The sequence below is a fragment of the Neoarius graeffei genome, chromosome 3, assembly GCF_027579695.1.
Source record: "Neoarius graeffei isolate fNeoGra1 chromosome 3, fNeoGra1.pri, whole genome shotgun sequence".
NCBI lineage: Eukaryota > Metazoa > Chordata > Actinopteri > Siluriformes > Ariidae > Neoarius > Neoarius graeffei.
This window is the reverse complement of record NC_083571.1, coordinates 100,473,728-100,491,634: the sequence shown is the minus strand read 5'-3', so window position 1 is coordinate 100,491,634 and position 17,907 is coordinate 100,473,728. Positions and strand designations below refer to the sequence as shown.

General features: G+C 43.6%; 1 protein-coding gene across 1 annotated transcript in view; it reads left to right on the top strand.

Moving 5' to 3' along the window:
* The first annotated feature begins 1,296 nt into the window (after nucleotides 1-1,296).
* The window catches only part of pak5 (p21 protein (Cdc42/Rac)-activated kinase 5), a 118,140-nt gene continuing 101,529 nt past the window's right edge, over nucleotides 1,297-17,907 (top strand). The window contains exon 1 of the mRNA XM_060917765.1: nucleotides 1,297-1,500. Coding sequence (XP_060773748.1) covers nucleotides 1,297-1,500 — 204 coding nt within the window. The remainder of the gene's footprint in view (nucleotides 1,501-17,907) is intronic.

Here is a 17,907-nt window from a genome sequence, read left to right as displayed (position 1 = left end):
AAGTTCTTGTCATTGGCTTGGGGAATTAAACATGCTGAGCTTAGCTGAGCTCTCCACTGACCGATCCTTCACCTAGCGCACGTAGCGAGGGTGCGCGTTGCCAGGCGGCATGCGCAGCTGAGGCTTTACAGAGATACCCAACACACCTACCAAAATCTAGAGTGGATATTAAAAATATTGTACATTGCACATAGCTTATATGTCACGCCTCACATTTACATTCTAGGAAATACAAGTAGGCCTATAAGAAATTAATATAATTTAAAGACAGCGTGATGGTGCCCCGCCCCCTACTTTGAGTGGATTTGAGCATAAATATCTACAGCTCACGTTCAGGGGTGCGTTTCAAGCAATGTACCTCTTTTTAAAGCAGCACTTACTTCTGAAGCACTGTGAGCTTCACTAGAGGAGCTCTGCTCTTCTGCCATGATCGGAGATCTCAAACACGGAAGAGCGGAAAGGAATCGGAAACGTACGCGAGATTAGACCACATCCGCAAATTTAGGCATCTTAAAATGTTTTTATTAATGCCAAATAAAATATCCAGCACAAATTATATATGATAGACATAAATTAATAATTTATAAATTTTATTTTAAACACGATTTTAGTTAGCGGGACTGCAGCTTATCACCTCTCCCGCCCGCTCCCGCATTGTGCACTCCCCCTCCCGCCTGTGCCCACAATGAGCTTTCAAAATTTGTCCCGCGCCGCACTGCTTTGCGTCGGGTCCCGCGGGAGTGCAGGGCTCTACATTACATTAATGGTGTTTAGCAGGTGCTCTTATCCCGAGCAACGTACAACCTTGGGAACAGTTGGGGGTTAGGTGCCTTATTCAAGGGCACTTCAGCCATTCCTGCTGATCCAGGGAATTGAATTGGCGACCTTTTGGTCCCAAAGCTGCTTCTCTAACCAATGACGCCATGGCTTCCTATGCATAGTGGCAGTGGTTCAGTAGGATGCTATGGTAGAATAGAATGTAAACCGCAATAGAAATTAACTATACAAATCCTTTAATACCCATACTAGAATTAAAAGATAAAAAGAAAGAAAGAAAAGAAAAAAATCAGTTCATACAGAATATTCTCATAGTGTGTTTAGGTTGCTTGATGAAACATTGATGGTCCTTAATCCATGTCCCCTGTCACATGACCTGAATTTTTTTTTCTTCATTTTTTGATATTTGAATTTTGATTGTTTGTTCTTGATTTCATTACAAAGCCTTAAACCATGCAATGCATGTTATATTTTAATGTTCTGATTTCTGTGCTTCTAGGTCTGTCCAGCTTTTCCAACATGTTTGGAAAGAAGAAGAAAAGGCTGGAAATCTCGGCCCCCTCAAACTTTGAGCATCGCGTACACACAGGGTTTGACCCCCGCGAGCAGAAGTTCACTGGGCTTCCTCAGCAATGGCAGAGCCTCCTGGCAGACACGGCCAACCGGCCCAAACCCATGGTAGACCCATCCTACATCACGCCCATTCAGCTGGCCCCTATGAAGGTACACAAGTCTTCTACGCTGAGAGTCTTTGTTGTTTTTTTTTCTTCTCTCTTGATCTCCTTTATGTGCACAACATTTTTTATAACCTCTTTCTGGGAGAAGGCGTCAGTCTGAGTTAGCGATTCCTTTGAACTAAAAAAAAAAAAAAAAATCAGATAATAGGAAAGTCAGAATGGGCTTGTGTGAATTTCCAAAGGGACAATTTCTCCACCTTATACTGTCTTCTTGCTTCTCTTGTATAATGAATGTCAGTGTTAATATGGATTTTTGTATATACATGTTCTGTCACTGTTTTATTATGTTTTCATAAACAGTGTCAGTGTAGCCATCGTCTCCTGACTCCTTTCCGCTGTCTCTTATGTCTGTCTCTGCGGTCTGTCCTGTAGCTTTGCCTTTTGTCCTGTGCCTGTACACATTTTTGTCTTAATGTCAATGTTCAGATAAGCCTCGGTCACAACCGGCCGTACGTGCTTCTATGGCCGGTCTACATGCAAAAAACGCAAGAAACGCACGGAGGGCGCGCGTGAAACGCACGGAGGGCGTGCGTGTGACGTGCTGATTTTCGAGCCGTAGATTGGCCGCAGACCGGCCGCAGAGGTTCTTTGTCATGTCAAACAAACTCTACGGGCGCTTACGTTTTTTTCAGGTTGCAAGATAAACTTACGGCCAACGTGCGTCTTTCTCCATGAACAAAAAAAACGCAGCGATTTGGGAAACGCCAAAAATCGCACGGCCAAAAAATCGTACGTCCGGTTGTGACCTAGGCTATAGCAATAGTAAAACTTTCTACGAATACTGTGTTAACAGTGTATTATATCTACATTTATTACATTTTACATAGAATATTGAATGCAGTTGTTATCTTGTGTACAGTGCGTTCATAAATATTCCCTCCTTTGAACATTTCTACGTACAGTTTGTAACATTCGAAAAACTTGGATTAAATGATCTTAATCACGATATATATCATGAATCCTAACAAAGTAGCTCAGGATATTGAAGTGTTTAGGAAGGACGACAGACAATGTACTTTGCAAAATTATTTGCAAATAAAAGATTTTAAAAATAGTGATTCCATCAGTATTCACCTGCATCGTTCTGGTGCAAGCAGTTGCCATCAATTGCTTGGAGTTCACCTGTGTGCAAATAAAGTGTCACATGATCTTAGTATAAATACACCTGTTCATGGAAGTCACCAGATTTTGTCTGAGCACGTACCTCATGAAGACCAAGGACAAAGATCTGGAAAAGTATCAATCAAGGATTCTTTATTAAAACATCCTGTGGAGTACTATAATGCCCTCCGCAATTATTGGTACCTCTTGTAAAGATTAGTATAATCTTAGAAGAAGAAAAAAACACATCTTTTGGTGAAGTCGCGTCATCTCACACTAAAAAAATCCAACCTTTGCTTGAAATACATTTATTCAGAGAAAAACAAATCCTTCATCAAGAAATAATTATTTGCAACAAAAACGCATGCCACTATTACTGGTACCCTTGCATTTATTTTGTACAGCCTTCCTTTGCCAGTAAAACAGTGCTGAGTCTCTCCTATAGCATTTTATAAGGTTGGAGATACAGAGCAGGGCATCCTAGAAAATTCCTCTTTACACGATATCTCCAGATCATCCAAGTCCAAGGCCCTCTCTTTTGCAAAGGACATGGAGACCAGAGGTTTAAGCTGAGATACATGAAAGGTAGGGTGAGCAGGTCGCATGGTGAGTGGTAATGCCAGTCTAACAGAACATGGGTTGATTACCTTCTTGATGAGGAAGGGTCCAAGGAACCTGGGTGCTAGCTTGCGAGAGACGGTCCTACCGTAAGTGGCAGGTGGCACGTGGCGAGCATAACTCGTTGACCTACTCGGTAGGTGGGTGCCTTGGAGCGACGTTTGTCGGCCTGCCTCTTGGATACGAGTGCAGAGCGAATGAGTCTTCTCCGGGCCAACGCCCACGTCCTCCTGCAGTGGCGTATAAAGAGCTGAGGGTACGGCGACCTCCTCCTCTTGGCTGGGGAACAGTGGTGGTTGGTAACCTAGTGAGCACTGGAACGGAGAGAGACCTGTGGCAGAGGAAGGGAGAGTGGTATGTACATACTTGATCCAGGGTAGGTACTTGCTCCAAGAACTGGCATCCCTGGACGCCATGCACCTGAGTGCAACCTCCAAAGCCTGGTTCGCCCGTTCTGCCTGGCCGTTGGTCTGTAGGTGGAAGCCTGAGTGGCCCCGATGAGTTTGCAGAAGGCCCTCCAGAACTGTGCAGTGAACTGAGGACCCTGATCAGAAACGATGTCGGTGGGTAGTCCATGTAGACGGAAAACGTGGTGGACAAGTAATTCTGCGGTTTCTTTGGCTGAGGGGAGCTTGGGCAGAGGAATGAAATGGACAGTCTTGGAGAAACGGTCAATGACAGTGAGGATGCATGTGTTGCCACCTGAGTTGGGGAGTCCTGTGATGAAGTTCAGGGAGATGTGAGACCAAGGTCAATGTGGAGTCGGGAGGGGACTTAGCAAGCCGGCAGGGGGTTGATTGGCTGTCTTGTTCCGGGAGCATGTGTCACAGGCTGCCATGAACTCCTGGACGTCCTCCTTGATTGATGGCCACCAAAAGCGCTGCTGGATGAGTGCCAGGGTTCGGGCAGCTCCTGGATGACAGGCCAGCTTGGAGCCATGACCCCACTGCAGCACCTGGGTTCGCACAGGACTTGGAACAAACAGACGGTTAGGAGGAATGTTGTTGGGGTTACCTTCACCGGGGTCCTACTCCAGGGCCTTCTGCATGAGCGTCTCAACCTCTAGAATGGTGGCTTCCATCAGGCAGAATGGAGGAAGGACGGTCTCGGGCGGCTTGGACTCCTCTTGGTGGGAAGATTCTTATGGTCGGTCCAGGCTAGGAAGGGGAGCTCCGACCCCTCGAGCCAGTGCCTCCACTCCTCCAAGGCTAGTTTAACAGCCAGTAGTTCTCAGTCGCTGATGTCTGAATTCCGTTCAGCTGGGAATAGCTGGCAGGAGAAGAAGGAACATGGGTGGACCTTGTCGTCAGTGGCCCTCTGGGATAGTATAGCTCTGACCCCTGACTCGGAAGCGTCGACCTTGACAATAAACTGCTTGGTTGGATTGGGTATGGTGAGAATGGGTGCTGTGGTAAACCTGTGCTTGAGCATGGAAAAGGCTTTCTCTGCTTCCTCCCCCCACTTGAATTGGGTCTTGGTCGAGGTCAGGGCTGAGAGAGGTCCGGCCACCATGCTGAAGTTGCGAATGAAGTGCCTGTAGAAGTTGGTGAATCCTAGGAAGCGTTGGAGCTCTCATCTTGAAGATGGGGTGGGCCAGTCCGTGACTGCCTTCAGCTTGAGGGGTCCATTTGAATCTTCGATGGAGTGATGATGAACCCCAGGAACGAGACAGAGCTTTGGTGGAACTCGCTTTTCTCCGCCTTAATGAACAGTTTATTTTCTAGCAGGCGTTGGAGGACCTGCCGGACATGACCCCGATGTTCCTCCAGGGAGCAAGAGAAAATCAAGATGTCATCCAGGTATATGAAAACAAAGGTGTTAAGGAAGTCCCTTAAGACGTTGTTAATTAGCGCCTGGAATACCGCGGGTGCGTTGGTTAGGCCGAAAGGGACTATGAGGTACTCCTAGTGGCCTGTGGTGGTGTTGAAGGCCGTCTTCCACTCGTCCCCTTCCCTGATCCTAACTAGGTGATCGGTATTACGTAAGTCCAGTTTAGTAAACACCTTAGCTCCCTGGAGTAGTTCGAAGGCTGTGGTCATGAGCGGTAGTGGGTAGCGGTTCTTGACCATGATGGTGTTGAGACCTCAATAGTCAATGCAAGGACGGAGTGACTTGTCCTTCTTTTCGACAAAGAAGAACCCCGCCCCTGCTGGAGAGGAGGAAGGGCAGATGATCCCAGCTGCCAGTGACTCCGTGATGTATTTCTCCATGGGCTGTCATTCGGTGGGTGAGAGAGAGTAGAGATGTCCCTTGGGTGGAGCCGTCCCGGGCAGGAGGTTGATCCCGCAATCGTAAGGCCTGTGAGGAGGGAGGGACATTGCTCGGGTTTTACCGAAAACTGGCTTGAGGTCCAGATATTCCGGAGGCACGTGAGAGAGGTCGGGAAATTCACTGGCTGAGGGCTGTGGTGGTTTGGCAGGAGGCAGAGCGGAGTTCAGGCAGGAGGCCAGGCAGGAAGGACTCCAGCCTAAGATGGTGTGATCAGTCCAGTTTAAGTGGGGGTTGTGCTGCATCAACCAGGGTAATACAAGAATAACGGGAACGTTATTCATGACGTGAAGTTGTATTGTTTCAGAGTGACTGCCTGAAATCCTTAGGGTGAGCGGGGTGGTGAGGTGAGTGATGGTGGTCAAGCCAGTGCCATTGAGTGTCAGGATGGTGAGCGAGACCTCGAGGGCGAGTAACGGGATTCCGAGATCCTTGGTGGTGGCGGAGCAGATCAGGTTTCTGTCCGCCCCCGAGTCGACGAGTGCCTGAAGGTGGTGATGCCAGTTGTTGTGTGTGATGATAACAGGGAGCAACGGTCAGTCAGCAGGGGACTGGTTCCGAGCATTGCCCACCAGGGCCCCTTGATTCACTGGTGGGCTCGTCCTTTTTAGAGGGCAGGCTCAGAAGATGTGTCCTTGCTGACCACAGTAGAAGCAAGCCCCCGTGTTCTGCCGGCACAGTCGTTCCTCCACTGACACCTGTACCCAATCTACCTGCATGGGTTCGACAGACGAGGCGGGAGGTGGAGAGAAGTTGAAGCTGAGGCGGCTCTTTTCTCTCCTCCATTGTAGGACCCGAGCGTTGATACGATTTACGAGGTCTGACGGCAGTTCCCGAGATACCATTTCATCCTTGATGATGTCAGACAAACCATGTAGGAACGCGTCGACCTGGGCACTCTCATTCCAGTCGCATGACACTGCCAACATCCAGAACTTGATGGCATAGTCTGAGGTAGATCAGGGCCCCTGCTGCAGCTCCATGAGCTCCCTAGCCGCTTCCCGACTGGACAGAGAGCAGTCTAATCTTCACCTCATTTCCTCAGAGAACTCCTTGAAGCTGGTACAAAAGGACGCGTCACCGTGCCAGACCGCAGTTCCCCATTACCTGGCCTTGCCGGTGAGGAGTGTGATGACATAAGCTACCTGGGAGGATTCTGTGGGGAAAGCCATAGGTTGTAGCTCCAAGATCAGTGAACACTGAGACAGAAAAGATCTGCAGGTACCTGGTTCCCCGCTGTAGGGCTGAGGCGAAGGAAGTCTCAGTTCATGGCGAGTGGCGGTGACGGGAGGTGAAGAAGGAGGCGGCTGGGCAGGGGTAGGCATGGCTTCGGAGTGCTGGAGTTGTGTGGCTAAAAGGTTGAGTGAGTTGGACAGGGTGGCCAGGTTCTGGGTGATCTGCTTGAGTTCCTGTTGGTGGGTCCTGAGGAGGGCTCCTTGCTGCTGCATAGCTGTTCTCAGATGGTTCAGTTCTGCTGGATCCAATTTGGCCAGAATGTACTGTTATGGGAGGTGAGATGTGGTGAGTAGGATCCAAGAGCAGAACACAGACCAGTAAATCCAATAATAAAAAAGATTTAATAGGAGTAAAAATAGGGTGGCATGGTGGTGTAGTGGTTAGCGCTGTCGCCTCACAGCAAGAAGGTCCAGGTTCGAGCCCCATGGCCGGCGAGGGCCTTTCTGTGTGGAGTTTGCGTCTTGTCCGCGTGGGTTTCCTCTGGGTGCTCCAGTTTCCCCCACAGTCCAAAGACATGCAGGTTAGGTTAACTGGTGACTTTAAATTGACCATAGGTGTGAATGGGAGCATGAATGGTTGTCTGTGTCTGTGTGTCAGCCCTGTGATGACCTGGCGACTTGTCCAGGGTGTACCCCACCTTTTGCCTGTAGTCAGCTGGGATAGGCTCCAGCTTGTCTGCGACCCTGTAGAACAGGATAAAGTGGCTAGAGATGATGAGATGAGGGGTAAAAATAAGCCAAAAATAATCCAGAAAAAACTTGGGGCAAAAAACGAGGCAGGCAAGGACAAAAAACGCTAGCATAAAAAATAGTCCAGACAAAAAACTTGAGACAAAAACGTAGCACAACAAACATGAAAAAAGACAAAAAATGTAGTGCAAAAGACTGTGACAAGAAACAGGCAAAACAGAGAGCAAAAATCCAAGAAGCAATAAGGGCGCACAGATGACGTGAAAAAACAATGAGACGTTCTGGCAAGGTCCCTGTCTGAGAACGGCCTTTTTTATACACAGTAGAGCAAACCAGGAAGTGAATGCCGGCAAGATGAAAGTCCCGTCCCGGATCCGGATAGCGCTGAACTGGGAGATAATAAATCTCCGGAGTGGAAGTCCGGGGCGGAGCATGACACACTTAACCATTTTTATGTTGATTTGGACATATGCTTCGGATCATTGTCCTGCTGGAAGATCCAATAACGACCCAGTGTTAGTTTCTTGGCAGAAGCAGACAGATTTTGATTTAAAATGTCATGCTATTTCATGGAGTCCATGACGCCATGTACCCTAACAAGGTTTCCAGCACCATTGGAGGAAGAACAGCCCCACAACATCATAGAACCTCCACCATATTTTACAGTTGGGATTGGGTTCTTTTCATTATAGCCATCCTTCTTTTACACCAAACCCATCTTGAGTGTTTATTGCCAAAAAGCTCCATTTTGTTTCATCAGACTAGAGAATACAGTTCCAGCCAAAGTTTTAGGAGTGTTTCACAAACTCCAGGCACTCACGTTTGTGGTTAACTGAGAGAAAAGGCTTTTTCTCTGGCATACCTTTCAAATAATCTGTTGGCATGGAGGTGACATCTGATGGTGGTTTTGGAGACTTGATAACCCTAATATTTTTACCTCATTGTATGTAGGGGCAAAATAAACTTGGGTTCTCTTCAAGACAAGTTTGTAGCAGTTCCAGTTGGTGTCCCCTTTTTTATTATTCCCCTAACAGTAGAAATGGACATTTTCAGGTGAGTAGTTATTATTTAATAACCATTCCCTGACTTATGACGGTCCACACTTCTCCCTTATTTGGTTTGTGTGTTCGCTTATCTTTCCCATGTTGGTGGGTAACCAAGGGAATTCGGCCTCTATTACCCCTTTTCCACCAAATCAGTTCCAGGGCTGGTTTGGAGCCAGTGCTGGTGCTGGTTCACAACTCGTTCAACTTGCGAGCCAGGTGAGAACCAGCTTGCTTTTCCATCGCTCGCGGTGCTAAGAGAAGACACATCATTACGTCGCTGTATACGTCAGTTACGTCATTGTATATGTCATTACGTCGCTGTATACGTCAGTTACGTCGCTACGTTTGCATAAACCTTGGTGCGAATATCGAAGCAAAAACAACGCGGAAGAAGCAGCAGCAACAACAACAATAATAATAATGGATGACTTTGTGTTTGTACAGCTGCTACTTCTCGTCGCTTAAAAATGGCGATCTTTCGCGGTCTTGTTATTGTTGTCGGTCTTAACAACTCCGCCCCCCCCCGCTGACGTAAGCGGTTCTTTCCTCTGGCCCAGCAGAGAGTTGGTGCTAGCCTGGAACCAGTTTTTCTGGCCCCAGAGCCAGTTCTTTGTCAGTGGAAACAGAAAACCCGGTTCCAAACTAAGCACTGGCCCCGAACCAGCCCTGGAACTGCTTTGGTGGAAAAGGGGCATGTGTCACCTCATATTTGTTCCCCAGTTAATCGGGAAGTCATGGATTACAGCTTGAAAGTTCCTACACTCTCCAATCAACTCAAAAATACTGTATAATTGAAATGGGAAACATGCTTCAGTTGCACTGTGTTCACTATCATTTCCAGGGGTGCCAATAATAGTCACGTATTTTTGTTGAAAATAATTATTTCTTGATGAGGGATTTGTTTTTCTCTGAATAAATTTATTTCAATCAAAGGATGGATTTTCCTCATTTTTTCAGTGTGAGATGAAGCTACTTCACCAAAAGGTGGATTTTTTCTAACCCTTTCTACTAATCTTGACAATGGGGTGCTAATAATTTTGAAGGGCACTATATTTAATTCATTACTTTACAAATTGAGCGAATATGGTACAACAACAATTCTGTTTAGAGAAGGCTGTGCATTAAAAGTCAGTGACTGGGTAAGGGATGCATCAATCAGAGAAGCAACCAAGAAGCCAAGGGTAACTGAAGGAGCTGGAGAGATCCACAGATCAGATGGGAGAAGATGTTAACAGGACAACCATAGATGGGCCTTATGGAAGACTTGTGGACCATTTTTGACTTTCCATTTGCAGTTTATGAAGAAGCATGTTAAGTTTCAGGAAATATGGAAAAAGGTTCTCTGGTCTGATCAAAACTGACCAAAGACCAAAATTGAATCTTTTTGTTTTGACCCAAAGGATAATGTATTTAAGGGAAACCCAACACTGCTCAAAACCTGAGAACATCATACCCACAATGAAGCATGGTGATGGTGGCAAAATGTTAAGCATTATCCTTGGTGTCTTGGTTGCCTATTTGAATAATACTGTTACCCGGTCACTGAGTTTTTGCTGGACAGAGTCACAGTTGTGCCATATTCTTAAGAATCTGAGAGAATCAATGAAATACAGAATGATATCATTGAAAATCTGAAGCCAAATTGTGTAGAGGACTTTCATTGACTTTACGGATTTTTGTTTATCACGTAATGTCTGCCATATTGCTGGGCAAACAAAGAACCATAGCTATGACAGGTAATGAAGAAAATCGAGAGGGCTGCAGTCAGTACAATCTCTCTGAAATGATAAAATTTAGATTATACCAGCAGATCGCGTTACATCCAAAATCTGAATCATGCAGACATCACAGATCCATAATTTACCCACAAATGTTCACAAAAATTCTGCCCACTGTTCTCTCTCTCTCTCTCTCTCTCTCTCTCTCTCTCTCTCTCTCTGTAAATTGCAGAGGAGGAATGTGACAAAAATAAAGGCTTCTTCTTCTTCTTCTTAATTAACCCACAAATGTATTTATTTCACTTGAAAAGTGTTCAGCAAACCAGCTACCAGATTTGGGACAGTACAACATCCTGAACTATTTTGTATTTGGGACTTTTAAATACACTGGAAAATATAAACGTACAGATGCCGACCGATATTTTGAGTCAGGTTTCGTGCTGGAATGTTATGGGAAATTTCTGATTAAAAAAAAAAAAAACTGATTATGACAAAGGTAAGCTCAAACGTGGACTTCTAGTAGTAATAAACAAGCCAGGGCCTAGATCTAGCATATTTTATGGTGTTTAACCTCATCTATATTATCAGTACATAACTAACATGCTGCTAGTTTCGCCAAGCATTAGGTCTAATAAAATATATCGCATCCAAAGCCCACATCCAGATCTGCATTTTAATGTTGCACAAAGCTTTTACATTAACCTGATATAAAATGTTCTCCACACACACAGGAATGTTTTTATCATCCAGTCTCCCCGTTTAACTGCAGCTTGACATTTTACTTGTCTTTCTGGGTTCACCAGGAAGCGGAGAAAAGTTAAACCAGGCTTATCTCCATGTCTGTTATTACATCCAAAAGCACTACAGGTCTCTGGGATTGTTCTTTTAGATGTAACTCCTACAAGTTTACCTGTAGATGTTCACTGAATTTGGCTTACGATCACTCACGTACACTTCTGCCGGTCGTTGTCAAACACAAAGCTTGCCAGGCAATATGGCCGTGTAAACAACTCCGCAGTTGCAATGATGTCATGTGAAAGTCCTCTATACTAAAAAGCAAGTAAACTTTCATCAAAAATGACGAGCCTATAAGTTGCAAGTGTTGCATTTTAAAGTGCCTAAATGTGTGCTAATTAGGGCACAGGATGTAAGGCAAAGAGTGAGGACTGAGGATGGCTACACGTGGCTTTGAGGCTGTCAGAAACCTGGGAGAATATAGGCCTGGTGACAAATGAAATGAAAATGAACTGACACTTCTATTCGAATAGAGTACCATAGGAGATATCTCTGAAGAGCAGTCAACAAGACATTAATTCTCTTGATCTCTTCACAGACATCTCCCAAGAATGTCCGGTCATCTGAATCACCGTTGCGAAAAGTATGCCCTTTTTCCTACCCTATTTGATCCTTTTTTTTTCTCCTTTAGCTCCACTATTCCTCCAGTTATTTTTTGTTGTTTTTCACTGCTTGGCCACTTGCATTTTGGGTAGTTCTAGTTTCTAAGTAATTGTGATGAACTGTTCAAATATATGTGACCAGAGAGGCCTGAGGAATCAATTTCATACACTAGCGGAAAGTAAAATGCATGCTCTTTCTTCTATTTACATAGTCGCATATTCAAAGTCATGAAATGTGTAGCAACATTTTATGGATAGTATTTTATTATGTAACTATAAAACCCTTCATATGAATGCTTCATAATATTATATGGCTTGCTATAAGCATGTCACTTGATGACACATTGTCGTCTGATGATAATAAACATCACGACATGCAAAAGTTCATCTTGTGGCATGGATCATGACTTTTTAAGTTTTTAAGCTTGTTTTATTGTGCATGCTTTGCTATAGCAAGCCATACTACATGGAAGAATGATCTTTAAAGTGAAAGATTTCAAATATGTAAATGGCTACCTAGAGCAATGGGTTCCAACCCTGGTCCTGGAGAACCCCTGCTTGTACTGTACATTGTAGGGTTAGAACAGGAGAAAGCAAGCAAATATGTAGGACAGGGTCACTCCAGGACCACAGCTATCTCAGTGATGTACATGCACTAAAGACTATACACTATGTTCTATATATACATGCATCTCATGTTATTAACCCCTGCTAGAACAGCATTCAGAGCAACAACCAATGGTTTGAATACCCATGCCCAGGTTAAACTTTCTTGCTCTACATCAGCCATTAAAAAAAAAAAAGGCTTAGAATAGAATTGGTTGTACCTTTTCCACTCACTAGAGCAGTTTGCCACTTATCTACTGAATGTCAAATATGTATTTTCTGTGATTTTAATACAACATCTGCAAATTAATATTACACTATGGCTCACTTAATTTCCGACTAAGAACACACTCCTAGCACTAGAAGTTTGAGAAGAAAGTACTGGAAATGTAGCTTACAAGCAGTTACGATTAGCATAGAGATGTTTCTAATGGAGACATTAATGCTTATTTTCTTCAAAGTACCCAAATGCATGATTCAGCTGGCACTCTTTGTAGAATTAGTGATTTGTCCAAGATTCATTTTATTTATTAGCTTTTCTACAGGGGGTCACGGTGGTGTAGTGGTTAGTGCTGTCGCCTCACAGCAAGAAGGTCCGGGTTCGAGCCCCGTGGCCGGCAAGGGCCTTTCTGTGTGGAGTTTGCATGTTCTCCCCGTGTCCGTGTGGGTTTCTTCCGGGTGCTCCGGTTTCCCCCACAGTCCAAAGACATGCAGGTTAGGTTAACTGGTGACTCTAAATTGACCGTAGGTGTGAGTGTGAATGGTTGTCTGTGTCTATGTGTCAGCCCTGTGATGACCTGGCGACTTGTCCAGGGTGTACCCCGCCTTTCGCCCGTAGTCAGCTGGGATAGGCTCCAGCTTGCCTGTGACCCTGTAGAAGGATAAAGCGGCTAGAGATAATGAGATGAGATGAGATGAATGCTTCATAATATTATATGGCTTGCTATAAGCATGTCACTTGATGACACATTGTCGTCTGATGATAATAAACATCACGACATGCAAAAGTTCATCTTGTGGCATGGATCATGACTTTTTAAGTTTTTAAGCTTGTTTTATTGTGCATGCTTTGCTATAGCAAGCCATACTACATGGAAGAATGATCTTTAAAGTGAAAGATTTCAAATATGTAAATGGCTACCTAGAGCAATGGGTTCCAACCCTGGTCCTGGAGAACCCCTGCTTGTACTGTACATTGTAGGGTTAGAACAGGAGAAAGCAAGCAAATATGTAGGACAGGGTCACTCCAGGACCACAGCTATCTCAGTGATGTACATGCACTAAAGACTATACACTATGTTCTATATATACATGCATCTCATGTTATTAACCCCTGCTAGAACAGCATTCAGAGCAACAACCAATGGTTTGAATACCCATGCCCAGGTTAAACTTTCTTGCTCTACATCAGCCATTAAAAAAAAAAAGGCTTAGAATAGAATTGGTTGTACCTTTTCCACTCACTAGAGCAGTTTGCCACTTATCTACTGAATGTCAAATATGTATTTTCTGTGATTTTAATACAACATCTGCAAATTAATATTACACTATGGCTCACTTAATTTCCGACTAAGAACACACTCCTAGCACTAGAAGTTTGAGAAGAAAGTACTGGAAATGTAGCTTACAAGCAGTTACGATTAGCATAGAGATGTTTCTAATGGAGACATTAATGCTTATTTTCTTCAAAGTACCCAAATGCATGATTCAGCTGGCACTCTTTGTAGAATTAGTGATTTGTCCAAGATTCATTTTATTTATTAGCTTTTCTACAGGGGGTCACGGTGGTGTAGTGGTTAGTGCTGTCGCCTCACAGCAAGAAGGTCCGGGTTCGAGCCCCGTGGCCGGCAAGGGCCTTTCTGTGTGGAGTTTGCATGTTCTCCCCGTGTCCGTGTGGGTTTCTTCCGGGTGCTCCGGTTTCCCCCACAGTCCAAAGACATGCAGGTTAGGTTAACTGGTGACTCTAAATTGACCGTAGGTGTGAATGTGAGTGTGAATGGTTGTCTGTGTCTATGTGTCAGCCCTGTGATGACCTGGCGACTTGTCCAGGGTGTACCCCGCCTTTCGCCTGTAGTCAGCTGGGATAGGCTCCAGCTCGCCTGCGACCCTGTAGAACAGGATAAAGCGGCTAGAGATAATGAGATCAGATGAGATGAGATGAGCTTTTCTACATTTATCGAAATAAGTCCAGTAGCTGGTGGTGATATTAGATAGGTTGATGATATATTATTCTATCCACATTCAATGGATGTGAGCAATCACGTGCTCTGATTGGCTACTCTACTACCAGGTTATCAGCTCATATACCGTGAGTAGAGAAAAACAAAATGATGTTGCATTTTGCTGAACCAACAGACGACGAAATAAAAACTGAACTCGAAAACAAAGCCCCCCAAAATACAAAAATATCAATAAAATATGGACTAAAAGTATTTGATGGTAAGAACGTATCTTTTTTATTTTCCAAAAATTATGATTATTATTATAGCCTTTCCACAAATTGCTACTGTCATTTTGCCAGTTTGTTTACATTCTAAGTGGAAATGATTTTGTCTGACATTTTGTATAAAGTTTTTATTTATCGAATTTGCAAAAAATAAAACTAAAAATGCTCTGTTTCTCAAAATCCAGTGAATGTGGATAGAATAAAACAGTTATTCCACTCAATCTCATTGTACATGGCTTATATGTACAACTCAATTTCATGGAATAACTGTTAAATATATATTAGTAGGGCAACAATTAAACTATTGGGGTAATACTACTACTACTACTACTACTAGTAGTAGTAGTAATAATAATAATACAACCACATTTAAAAAAAAAGTTGGGACACTGTGTAAAATGTAAATAAAAACAGAATGTTATAGGTTGCAAATCATGGAAACCCTGTATTTCACTGAAAATAGTACAGACGCACTGTACTTTCACCAATAGCCCTTACCGAGATGGCTGCCGAGTGGTGAGGTGACTGCCGAGCAGAGGTGGACAGTAACGAAGTACATTTACTTGAGTACTGTACTTAAGGACACTTTTTGAGTATCTGTACTTGAGTATTATTTTTTTTGGAAACTTATGACTTTAACGCCACTACATTTGAAAGACAAATATCGTACTTTTTACTCCACTACATTGCTGTCAAGGTCCTCGTTACTCGTTACTATGAAACAGCTTTGAAAGTGGATTTTTTTTTCTATGTGATTGGATTTTGCACAGGTGACACTGAGACAGACTATCAGTAATCACTAGGGTCACGTCACGTCCATAGACTATAAAATCAAGTTCAATTTCTCAGCACCGTTATTTGAACACGATCAGTTGATGGCAGAATGGAAGGAGGTGGTTCTCAAGAATGCATGCACCCGTGACTTTACCTAGAACCCATGTTTCAGTTTTCTGAAAGGAATAAAGAGTCGTTTCGTTTTAAATGTTTGCTTTGTTTGCCAAAAACGAACCACATCACGGCCTACAAAAACTTGCCATCCAACCTGCAGGAGCATAGTGAGTTATATAAACGTTTTGTTCCAAGAGAAAGCTTGCAATGAAGTCTGTGCTTTTAGAGCTAGCGATAACATTGCAATAGCTATGCAGTCTGGTTAGTCAAATGACTTTCTATGGATTTGCCCACCAAGTTGCCATCGCCTTGTCCACGGCTAACGTTTACACATAGCTAGTTAACTTGGACACTGTTAGTTAGCATGTAAAAACGGAGTGACGCTAACATGAATAACGTTAACTTATCTGAAGTCCTTTCAGAAATATGTTTTAGCATAATCTTGCCAAATAAACAGAATGTAGAACTCTTTCTTTTCTAGTAGCGTGATATGATTTTGAGTTTGAAAAGAGTTTGCTAGAAGTCAGGTGGAGCTTCATTGACTAGCTAGCTTAACGTTAAACCACCATGATGGCACAGCATGCGTTCATTTTGTGAATTCACATTTTTGTCTTTGGTCACGGCATTAGGTTTTGTAAGTGTTGTGGCAATAATACAACGATGCGCTGACAGAAAATGTACTTTTAATACTTAAGTATTTTTAAAAGCAAGTACTTCAGTACTTTAACTTAAGTAAAAATTTGACTGGACAACTTTCACTTGTATCGGAGTAAAATTTGACCAGTGGGATCTGTACTTTCACTTAAGTAATGAAGTTGGGTACTTTGTCCACCTCTGCTGCCGAGTGGCGAGACTTACCTCTAAGGACTTTGACAATGCCCATAGCCTTGCTTCATACCATTCTGTGTGTTTTTTATTATGATTGATAGTAGTGCTGTTGCACTCGGTTTCACAAAAATCCAAACTAAACCTAACTAATGTTTGTTTACTGCAAATAAGACAATGTGGATGCAAAAAAAACCCCTTCTATTGATTTTTTTAATCTTTGAAAAAAGGAGATAAATGACTTCGATGAAAAGCTGTACTGTATGTTCTTGGAAAAAGGGTTTCTTTGGGTGTATTGGGTTGGGTAATGGTTCTAGCTCTGGATGGAGCTCTTCTGGGACTTTTTCCTGAAAGAGAAACCCTCTGTTGTAGCTTTTCATACATCACATTAGTATTTCTCTGCATGACATACAGTGTTATCAAAAGTCTGGACACACCGATTCATTCATAGGTTTTTCTGTATTTTGTATTTTCTACACTGTAGAACGATACTGAAGACGTCACAATTAGGAAATAACATCCATCCATTATCTGGAGCCGCTTATCCTCTTCTACAGGGCCACAGGCAAGCTGGAGCCTATCCCAGCTGACTATGGGCGAGAGGCGGGATACACCCTGGACAAGTCGCCAGGTCATCGCAGGGCTGACACAGACAACCATTCACACTCACATTCACACCTACGGTCAATTTAGAGCCACCAGTTAGCCTACAGTAACCTGCATGTCTTTGGACTGTGAGGGAAACTGGAGCACCCGGAGGAAACCCACACAGACATGGAGAGAACATGCGAACTCCACACAGAAAGGCCCCCGTCGGCCGCTGGGCTCGAACCCATAACCTTCTTGCTGTGAGGCGACAGTGTGAACCATTGCACCACCATACCGCTCCAGGAAATAACATATGGGACATATATGGAATTATGTGGTAAACAAAAAAAGTGTAAAAAAAATATATGTTTCATATTTTAGATTCATCAAAGTAGCTACTGTTTATCCACAGTGCCGTAATACACAATCCTCCTTGGGCTTCTTTTCCTACAAGTTATTACATGGAAAAATCCCAAAGCAGAGGGCTCCTGTGTTAAAAGTCATGTATTTTGTGAAACTGCTAGCTCCATGGCCAGTCTACCAACCTTATTTTGATCATGAATCAGTAAAGATTACTCAGCAAAACATGTTATTCATGTTATTCAAGTCGATAATATTGATCCAAACAGTCGATTTTTTTCAACTAAGAAGAAAACTTCCAGTCTACTCCGCCGATGCTGCCATTTTGGAAATCACGTGATGCATTGCTGCACGCTGATTGGTTGAAAGGTGAGTGATGTTGAATTCGTCTGCAAGAAACCACGCACCAATATTTTGAATGTGAACTGTCAAAACGAGTAACAAAAACAGGACTAAAGGCTCACAATACACCGTGTCATGGTATGGAAGGGTTGGAAATTAAACAAGTAGTGCACAAAGTCTAAATTTATGATACACTGTGTGGCTTCAAATCATTATTCTTAAGTTTATTTGGGCACGGTGATTGGGTATATTGATAGGTAAGACA